Genomic DNA, 10,606 nt, shown 5'->3' on the forward strand with positions numbered 1-10,606 from the left:
AGTTTCCCCTCTCTTCTCCAGCTCCTATTTGCATACAGCACGCTGATAGGCTCCAGGGACATTTTAACAGGCTCCAGAGATGTTCTGTGCGTCTGAATGTACAACGTGTGTGTAATCAGCAGTGCAGTAAATCAAGTTTTGAAAATTATTGGAATTATAGGAAATTGACATAATACCGCGGTTCACCGGTGAATATTGAACCGTAGGGGGCTTCGTTAGTTCTTCTCATCTCATGCTAAAGACTCATTCCCCATACGCTTTAAGGGAGGGGTGTCACAATAACATGTTCATTTTAAAGTTATTAATTATAGAAAGTCATTATAATTTTAAGAAATAATTATGAATTATTTAATTGCAGAACTTAATGAAATGCTCACGCAAAAATCTCTGGAAATCCCCAACGGCCATTTGTAAAATATTTCTAACCATAACTGCATAGCAAACTTTTAGTCAAATGCAGTTTTTTTATATGTATATATTTAAAATAGTATAGTTGAATGAAGTGAAGCAAAGTTATTAGGCCTGGCTTCAGTTGTTAACCAGGAACGAATACTTCTAGGGTATATACAACATTAACATATTTGCAAGCAAGCAATCAGCAACTTAATAAGATACAGCAGTAATAAGACAATAACATTAAAAAAAAAAAACATGGAAAACATACTTTATAAACAAAATGTTTATTTAATCATTTTAAGGTAATTTAAAATATTTATTATTTAAGAATATACAGAGCAATTGAAAATATTATACACTTGACACTACAATATATTTTAATCAGATTTTAATACATTTCACTAGGCCTAGGCCTAATCTCCAAACTCGTAGTTTTCAGCCAAATGCCGCGCCGGGAAACAATTCCGCTCTCTAACTAAAAACCTTTTACTCTTACACTCTGGGGCCGTGCAAGCTATATATATATATGTATATAACTCTAAGTTTTGTTTGTTTTTTGTTTTGTTTGTGACTCCTCGTACAATAACATGAGCCATATGAAATAACGACGCATACCGTATTTCCTCGACTATTAACCGCAACATATATAAACCTTATTGTAGTATTTTCTGTACTTTAATAAAACGTATTGTGTATTGACCGCACCTGTATATTAACCACAGTTTATTCAACATCACATCACTGCGTCACGTGAAACTAAATGCCATGTAGTTGTGGTGCGAGTGGAATTTGGAAGTTGTATGAAGTAGGGATTGGCATTTCAAGCAAAAATACTACAGTCCTTCCCTTCACTCACTCTCACACAGACAGACACACACACACACACACACACACACACACACACACACACACACACACACACACATAAATACCTCATTCCCACTCACAGAGAAAAACATTTATTTAGTTTTATGGTGTCATTTGAGAACTGACACTAAACGTTTATCAATCGTTAATCGATCCCCTGGTGAACTAGTACCATACACAATAATCTTTTGACATGCTGGGAAAGTGGGAATCGCAACCAAAATCAAATGTGAGATGATAGAAATTCTGATAATTCCTACTCTGATAGGCTTGATAACTACGGGCCCAGAACTGTCATCTGCAAAGAGTGGGTGAAAATGTATAAATGTAAACTGCTTAAAACTCAGTCATGACTGGTATTAGGGTTCCCAAACTTTTGCATATCCCTCAATCACTATTGAGTTTGTGTCTATTTCTTACATTCATGAAAGAGATTATAATATGGCATTAACATTTATAGGGTCAATGATTTTCCGTAAAAAAAAAAATGCATTTTCCGTTTCACATTTTGTGAATTCCGTTTTTTTCCGTTTCAGCTCATTTGGGTAGATTGATGGCTTAAAATGAGTGGATAATACGTGCCCTTCTTAGATTGTTGTTTGCCAGCCATCAACAGAACAGAAGACTAAACATTTTTTGTTTTAAATGCGATTGGGAAGACTAGTGTGGGTCAACCGTTAAAAAGGGGGGTGTGCCCGGAGCTGAGTTCAGAGCAGACGTGACATTTTCTCAGTGGTTTTGTTCTTAATTAATGTTTGTTCATCGTTGCAATCGTTGTTGTGTTTATTTGAAAGAAATATAGCCTTGCAGTCCAAAATACAGGGGAATTTGGGCGATTTGTATGAACAAAATGATGTTTCCGCCTGAAAGTTGCAATTCCGTTTCAAAGGGTTCATTCCGCGAATTCCGTCCGTTTTCCGTTATCGCGGAAAATCATTGGCCCTACATTTAAGTCTCATTGTTTAATGTCTGTCTTCTGCAGGGATTCTATTTACTGTTCACTTACCGGTACATTGTTTTAAAAAATGTGTGTGAATAGCTCTAATAACACTCTTCTAAACCTTCTGTTCTAATCTCAGTGACGAGCTGGTTGTGGTGAAGGGGCCAAAGACTAATGGTGCGCCTGACCAGCAGTATCGGGCTCGGATGAAGCTCCTGCAGTTCCATGAGAATTACCGGCCTGCTTACTGGGGTACCTGGAGTAAAAAGAGCACATGCATCTCTGCACGCTGCCCCATCCAACAAGACAAGGTAGTCTTAAACAGGATCGCTTAGAGGTGGAATAATGGCTTTGTTGTATGACCAAATGGTGTGTTTGTATTTTTCTGTGTTTTAAAAAGTGATATGCAGGATTTGTACACTTTCTTCAAGGTGTGTGTTTATAGGAAGCTGGGTTTTACATTTATAAATAAAGTTGAAGCATCAAAAGCAGAAGTTGAAGTGCTAACCCAAATTAGTTTTGGAGTGTAGCGCATACATTATTTAGCTCATTTGTCGACAGCTAGCATGTCCTGAGAAGTGCACCTTTTTAACAACCTGTCTGTGTCTTTCTACAGGAGCTTTTTGACTATGAAGTAGACAGCGATGAAGAGTGGGAGGAAGACGAGCCTGGAGAGTCTCTATCACACAGCGAGGGAGTGAGTGCACGTCTTGGTCATTCGGTTCACAACTCTACTAATGTTATAGCTCATAAGATGAGGGGGAAACCAATTTCTTTTAGAGATTTTGAGAAATAACCAGGTATTATGTGTACAGTAAGTTAGTGTTATGTGGGTATGTCTTGTGCCGTCAGGATTTCTCCTTGTGAGGTGTGACAGGGTTCCCGCGGGTCCTTAAAAAGTCTTAAAATGTCTTAAATTAAAATTCGGGTAATTAAGGTCTTAAATTGTCTTAAATTTCACGTAAAGTTGCTGTAGGTATTAATTTTTTTGCCGGTGCGCTTAATGACGATGAGAAAGCACAGTGGCGCATGGTAAAACATCTCATAGTTGATTCATTTAGTATTGTGTGAATTGAGTCTCCGCAATTTAATAGCTGTTTACGGTCGGTCGGCTACAGACGCTGACGTCAGGCTGCGTGTCGCCATTACGCGGTTGTCGATGTGAGGTTCAAAATGCAAAGAAGATGGGGAAGTGCAACGCAGATTTCGGTGCTTCATTTCGGTGCCTGAGCCAATTGAACACGGTCGCTAGGCAGATTCCATGGGGCACATGTAAAACTGCCCCAGCTCCCAATATAAACGTTTTCCTGTGTCGCTCACGCTCATTGGTGTTTTCATAGCAACAGTCTTATGACAGTGAAGAGCAGGCAGCATTTCACAGAACAAGCACAAACAGAACTAGCCAATCAACCTTTTAACAGAGAAAATACCGAAAGGTAAACGGTCAAAAGTGTCACTGTATTTCGCACAAAAAGATTAAAACATCGCGACGTGCAGCAAATGCAACAAAACAATTGCGTGAAAAGAGGGGAGAGAAGGCAAGAGTCAACGGCAGATCAGCAACCGAAGACTGGAAAATAAACGGAGATGACAGCTAAAGGTAGTCTCTTAAAGGGGCAGTACACATTTTCTCGTACTCGGTGTGTTCAAGTAACAAGATTAACTATAAACAAGATAGAAAAGATAGGTATAAACAAATCATAAAATGGTGAAATTTCATGAAATAAATGCAAACAAAATAATACATTTTTGACTCCAATAATACTATTTTTGCAAAAGAAGTTTGAAGCTGTTTTTTGTATTTATTTATATTTATTTAAGTATACTATAAACTGTTGTTTACAGTTAATATAATGTTCATAGTTTGAAGTTAAAAAGTTTGAAGCTGTAGTTGGAAGCCAAGTGTTTTGTATGTATTTATATTTATAATATACTTTAAACAGTTAATATATTGTTCAATTTGAAGAAAAAAAAATTGCCTTGGCAATAAAAAAAGCCTTTCTTTAATGTCGTCAATCGTCGCTTTGTGCTTTAAAAAAAGTATCGGTTCAGGCACCGTTTATGCACCGGTATCGGTTTAGCACCGGTATCGGAAAAAACCCAAACGATACCCATCCCTACTAACGACGATACAAGTTCAGATGCCACCTCTCAGTCGGCTGTAACAAGTTTCATTTCACCGCCAGACACCCAAAAGGCAGAGGTACTGTGGGTTCTCCATACTGTGACGAGGCACAATTCATTTAAATCTAACGATGACATACGTGGCGTCTTTGCTGCCATGTTCCCCGATTCGCAGCTTGCAAAGTCATTCACCTGTAGTGAAAAAAAAACGGCATATGTCGCCAAATATGGCATCGCTTCATTCATCAAGAAGGAGCTATCGTGCAGCGTTAGTGAGAAACCATATGTTGTCATGTTTGACGAAAGTATGAATAAAACGACAAAGAGCAAACAAATGGACCTTCATTTGCGATTCTGGACTACTGATGATGAATTTGGGATGTTACAAAACAATGGACCTCTCTATTCATTGGTTTCTCTCATGAAGTCATGTGATAACATTAATGTTTTCAAAAAGTTATTATTTTCATTATTTGATATGATTCCTTCATGCAATGCATGTTGTTGTTTTGTGACATTTTTGGGTCTTAAATTATATTTGTTGAGGTCTTAAAAAGGTCTTAAAAAGCATTACATTTTACTTTTGAAATGGTGCAAGAACCCTGGTGTGAATGTACAAGTTTGTCTACCTACTTATTTTTGCAGGATGATGAGGACGGAGACGGAGAAGATGACAGTGACGATGACGTTTTCTTTGTACCACATGGATACCTGTCAGATGGTGAAGGGGCTCTGGGGGAGGTAAAGTATTATGTCTGAATTTCCCCTCTCTAGACAATATGTTTTATTTATTTATTTATTATTTGTTTGTTTTTCCTCTTCTTTCTGTGGTTGAGAACACACTGGAAATTTGACAACAAGAACAACGCTGTTTGGAGACTTTGGCTTTTGGCGACTTCTGCGAACAGTACATACATTCTGGGCTTCATCCCACACAGAGATTGGTTAAAGGCTCCTATTTTTAGATATTTTTTAGGTCAACATTTTACTAGGGACAAAAACGATTGAAAACTGTCCTGTATTGAGCCAGAATGCTAACAAAAAATGCTAGCCTCTGGGGCACGGTGGTGCAACACAAGCCGATAAGGCCCCCCAGTTACGCGCTTCATTGCCCGCGGGGACACAGGTCCAAGTCTGGCCTGCTGTCGTTTCCCGGTCCTCTCCCCACCTCTTCTCCGCCTCACTTCCCGTCATACACTTCACTGTCCTGTCCAAATAAAGGCATAAAATAAAATGCTAGCCTCTGACAGGTTCGTAAATGTTATTAGTAGGGTCTGACAACATGGAACGTCAAGAAAATAACTAACACAATCAGACGTAGGCCACTTTGTTTGGGTGGATGGGTAATTGATCAGAATTCATATTTTGAAAAATGTACATTAGAGTAGTTCCTGAAGTAATAAGTTTCGATTTACACATAAGCCACAAGCGTAGCATTGAAATCGTCTCTGCTCAGTGAAAGCGTGCATATAAGATGTGTGATGCATGTAGATGTATTATTTTTGCTTGAAATGCCCGTCCCTACTTCATACAACTTTTAGATGTTTTTTTAGTGCTCGCACCACAACTACATGGCATTTAGTTTTACGTGTGTACATTTAATTCAATTTGATTTATATAGCGCCAAAGCAATGAAAGAGTCTCAAAGCGCTTAACAGGGCTCAGGGCCTGAACCCTACACAATACATGGGTGCCATAAATACACAGGTTTGAAGACAGTAGTGTGTGTCATCAATACACAGGTTTGAAGACGGTAGTGTATGTCATTTCCTAAAACATTGTGTTGTGCAGGAAGTGGGAGACCTTGAGAAGCAGAAGTTGCGTCAAAAACTGAAGGCTCGTGAGTGGGATGAGCTGCTTGCTAAGAAGAAGGTGAAGGTGCTGGAGGCTGTTATCACTGGCTGCCTATGGGACGGAGAGAGAGAGAGAGAGAAGGAGTTTTCCCCAACTCAGATGGACATGCTGAAGGCCCATGCCATCGCTGTTCTGGAGCCCCTCCCCAAAGATGAACCCTCCTCACCTGCCAATTCACCTGGGCAGCAGCGTGATGAATGTAGGTCTAGGGGTACCCTTTAAATGTACTATGCAAAGAGATTTCAGTGAGATTTATTTTCTGTATTTTCAAGAAAGTAAAATTTCAATCCAATAAGGTATCAGTCAGAACACTTTGATGTTGGTACGCTTATACAGACTGATTGCTGACTTGGAGACCGTTTCTCTTGTTCATTTTAGTGGCGCTAATTATGGGTTCCATGCTGTGAATAATTAAATCTCCTCAGTGCAGCTGTTCCCTCATTTTAGTCAGTCTGTATTTCAGAACAACTCAGTCACCCACAAGAGCAAGGTCCTCTGTCACAGCATAGATGTTTGCTACACAAGCTCCCTGATATGGCACTGTCGTAATATGATGTTGGATGTATCATTTAGGGCAGGGGTAGTCAATAGGCGGACCACGGTCCGGATCCGGAGCTGAATAGTGACAAATCCGGATCCGGACCCAGACGCAATCTAGGTTAATTGGCCAATTTTACTGCTGGAAATGGCTTGATTTCTAATTATTATTAGAATATATAAATTTCCACTCACAATTTCTACTTGTCTATTTCTAAGGAACAAGGTGTCTATGACTGACATTTGTAGCACTGCTGTCTTAGTAAAACACTGTGTACTCTTGCCACATTTCCAGCAGTAAAATTGGCTAATTAACCTAAGTAGAAAGTAGGGCTAGTTAGACGAAATAGAACAGATATTAAATACCTCCAAGTAATGAACATGCACTGTGGTGTATTTCCAAAGATGTGCAAGTATGTAAAGATGTTCAATTTCTCCATTGGGTTCCCTTGGTTGAGGAAATTCCGTAAAATTTCGGGAATTTTAAAATCCCAATTCATGGAAAGTTTTGGAAAATTCATGAAATTTGATGATGTACAGCGTTTCCCCTATGTCTTTTTTTTGTCTTCTACTGAATTAGCGCCACTATTGAAACTTCAGTCATTATTATTCATGATGAAACGTACTGTTACATTCCTTAGCAAGCTAGCATTAAAGTTTAATGCTACGGGCCTATTCTGAATGTGTACTAAAACTAGGCTGCAAATGGATTGCATAGGCATTATCATTCAAACATCACTGAGTGCGTGTTTCTAAATATCCTTTCATGAAACTGAATGTCTCCTAGTTGTCTCCAGTTGGAAAATCTATAATATTTTTGAAGGTTATGCCATGCATCAAATGAGAACCGCACAGCTGCACGCGCTTTCAAATTGGCCACCACACCTAGGCCTATCCATGTGAAGAAACATATGCCTATACATATATACTGCCACATAAGTGTGTTATGTATCCCTGAATTGATTGATTGAGTTAAGCTGAGGCCTTGTAAAAAGAACTTAAAAGGATGGCTAATGTCATTTGAATAGTGTGGCCTTTTTATTTTTTACATTGAGACCCATCTTAACATAGTTCAAACTAAACTTAGTGTTGACAACATTTTGGTTCCGTGGGTTTCTGAATCGTGTATTTGAGACACATGTTTTGGTCTTGCAGTGCTTCCCCAGCTTCTACCGTTGCTGCATGGTAATATCAACAGCAGTAAAGTTATCATCTCCGAGTTCCAGGAGTTTTGTCGTCAGCAGGCAACTTGTGTTGTGAGCAGCCCCCAGGGTTCTGGAGACAGCATTCCCACCAGGTAACAGAAATCAGAGAATACAAACGTTCTGCCATTTTTTTTATTCTATGCTTGCCGTTAAGAAATATTGCTCTTGTCACTACCCACACTTTCACTCAAGTGAAAAAAGCAGGTCTGGTTGCTGTGAAAGTCTTTCTGAGGTGTTTGTGTTTTGGTCTACAGAGTGGGTGTGAAGCGTCTGATAAAGGAGAGTGCGGTGTATGCCAAGCGATCCTGCTTTAGGCGCTGCTGCTGGTATGTCCATGCGGAAGTCCTGGCACGCTTCAGTCTCGAGTCCTTACCTGTGCCCTGTCAGTGGAACTACCTCACACCTGGTGTGCAACAGTGTCGTGAGGATCCCCAGATGCCAATTACTTCACAGGGCAACTCGCCAACTACCCCACAGCCTACTCCCACGCTTTCCTCCAAGAGGAAATCTGCTGGTAGTATGTCAATCAAAAAGTTCATGAAGAAGTCTGTAGACCAGGAACAAGTAAGGGTTTTTTGTCTTTTTTTTTTTTTTTTAAGCAGATGTTTAGTGTATCCACATTTGACTTTTTTTAAGTGATTTAGAGAAATGGAAATCAAACTGAAATGTTGGTCAATGTTTCCTCACCCAGACAGCGGTCATGGAGACAGATGGTTTTCAGGCGGACACAGAGGATGAGGAAGAAGACTGCGTCTACATCAATACTGAATCTGGTGAGTTGGTAAGAATTGATTTGAGCTCAAAAGCAGCAGCCTATGCACCTAGTGCCCTCGTCTGTGCAACAAAGATTTGCATCATACAAAATGACAAATTCCATCGGTTTGCCGCAACTTGAAGTCATCCCGAGATCCTTCTGTACACCTCGTAGGTGACTGCATGCAATTTACAAGGGCTTGAAATGCCCCACTTGTCTCCTTCCCATGGGCACAACGTCCGCCATGCTGCGCTCAGACAGGACACGCAAATGCAGCTGCTGTGTAAGAACCTGAGCATTCCTGCAAGTGTCAGACACTTGTCAATCCACTGGGCAGTGAGGCTCAACATGCTGACGGGGCTTCCGGACAGGATATCCAGGTGTCCGTGGTAAAGCCAATATGAGTGGCATCAGTGAAGAGCTTCTCTACTTTTCAGATACCTGGCCTTGCCTGAACTGCAAAGCGTTGTCTCCGGTCATGTAATGACTGCTAGGCATAGTGTACCGTGGCTCTAAGTACATCAGCCTAAGGAAGCCCACAGCTTCTTGAAGCTAAATCCTCCAGAAGCCTCTGAGATGGCACAGAGTACAGCTGACCTCTTTGGACTAAAAGCGGTGAAGAAAGGGCCGCTACCTTTAGCATAGGCTAGCAATTGGCTCCTATACTTTTCATATTTCAGTTCATGAATAGACATTCAGTATCCGTATGAAGCACAGCTTTAATGACATTTTAGTCCCTGAATAGGTTACACAGGGCTACGACAGCTAGAATGAGCCTTTAACTAAACCTTAGAATAAACTGTCCAAACAAGTTATTCTTTGATATGTGTAGCTGTCTTTCAGTTTCATAATGATTGAATGGCAGGAAGGAGCCCTCTGGGTTGCTATGCATTCATTTCCATTTACACATCACAAAGTTCCAAGGTTGATTTTCTGTTGATGATGATGGTGGTGATACCTTAAATATTTTCACAATTTCTTCTGGACTGGTTCCACCAAATTTAACAAATAACTCCTTACGAAGATAATTAACTTATTATTTAGAATATCCAATAAAACATATAAAAAATGGCAACACTGAACTGATTTTTGTCTGACATACCCCGAGATCTTTACCGAGTTGCAGTACTAGAGAAATTAAGTAAAAATGTGAAGTCAAAATTGCCTTAATTTATGATTGGCTGGCTGCTTGAGAAAAAACAGAGAATTAAAATCAAACTATCTGTTCTGTTCCATATTGAATTATACATCATCAAATTATTTTCCTTGCATCGTATTGCCTTGAATCGCAATGTGTTGAATCAAATTGTGTCGAATCGTACTGTATTTCAATAGGGGTGAATCGTATCACATTAGCAGTTGCTTCATATGTACAGTACCAGTCAAAAGTTTGGACACACCTTTCATTTTTTTGAGAATTATTTTCTTTACTTTTATTATTTTCTACATTGTAGATTAATACTGAAGACATTTAAACTACAAAAGAACACATATGGAATGATGTACTAAACAAAAAAATTGTTATCTACCATGTAGAAAATAATAAAAATTAAAGAAAAAACTTCTCAAAAAATGAGAAGGTGTGTCCAAACTTTTGACTGGTACTGTATCTTCATATGCATTGGATCATTGGCAGTGCATCAAGATGTGTATGGCATCGGCCTCAGTGATGGAGATGCTCATCCCTAGTGAACACGGGCAGAAATGTTCATGTCTGCCCATAATTCACCTATACGTTTTTTTATTGTGTGATATCGATGTTGTGCCAAATATCATTATACATCCCTAATACTGTCAAAGTCTGTAGTCTAAGTAGGGGTTAAAAGCCCCAACGGTGTCCCAAAATACAAATATTGAACAAGACTGAGGCGAAGAACTCCACTGGTCATTCTTGACAAATGAATCTTGACAAGATAAGAGGCATTATTA

General features: G+C 39.5%; 1 protein-coding gene across 1 annotated transcript in view; it reads left to right on the forward strand.

The window, feature by feature from the left end:
- The window catches only part of LOC105908717 (chromatin assembly factor 1, subunit A (p150)), a 134,686-nt gene that overhangs the window by 121,733 nt on the left and 2,347 nt on the right, over positions 1-10,606 (forward strand). The window contains exons 10-16 of the mRNA XM_031574927.1: positions 2,343-2,514; positions 2,820-2,900; positions 4,973-5,068; positions 6,119-6,380; positions 7,874-8,015; positions 8,178-8,487; positions 8,615-8,696. Coding sequence (XP_031430787.1) covers positions 2,343-2,514; positions 2,820-2,900; positions 4,973-5,068; positions 6,119-6,380; positions 7,874-8,015; positions 8,178-8,487; positions 8,615-8,696 — 1,145 coding nt within the window. The remainder of the gene's footprint in view (positions 1-2,342; positions 2,515-2,819; positions 2,901-4,972; positions 5,069-6,118; positions 6,381-7,873; positions 8,016-8,177; positions 8,488-8,614; positions 8,697-10,606) is intronic.

Source organism: Clupea harengus, chromosome 10 (genome assembly GCF_900700415.2).
Source record: "Clupea harengus chromosome 10, Ch_v2.0.2, whole genome shotgun sequence".
Lineage (NCBI taxonomy): Eukaryota > Metazoa > Chordata > Actinopteri > Clupeiformes > Clupeidae > Clupea > Clupea harengus.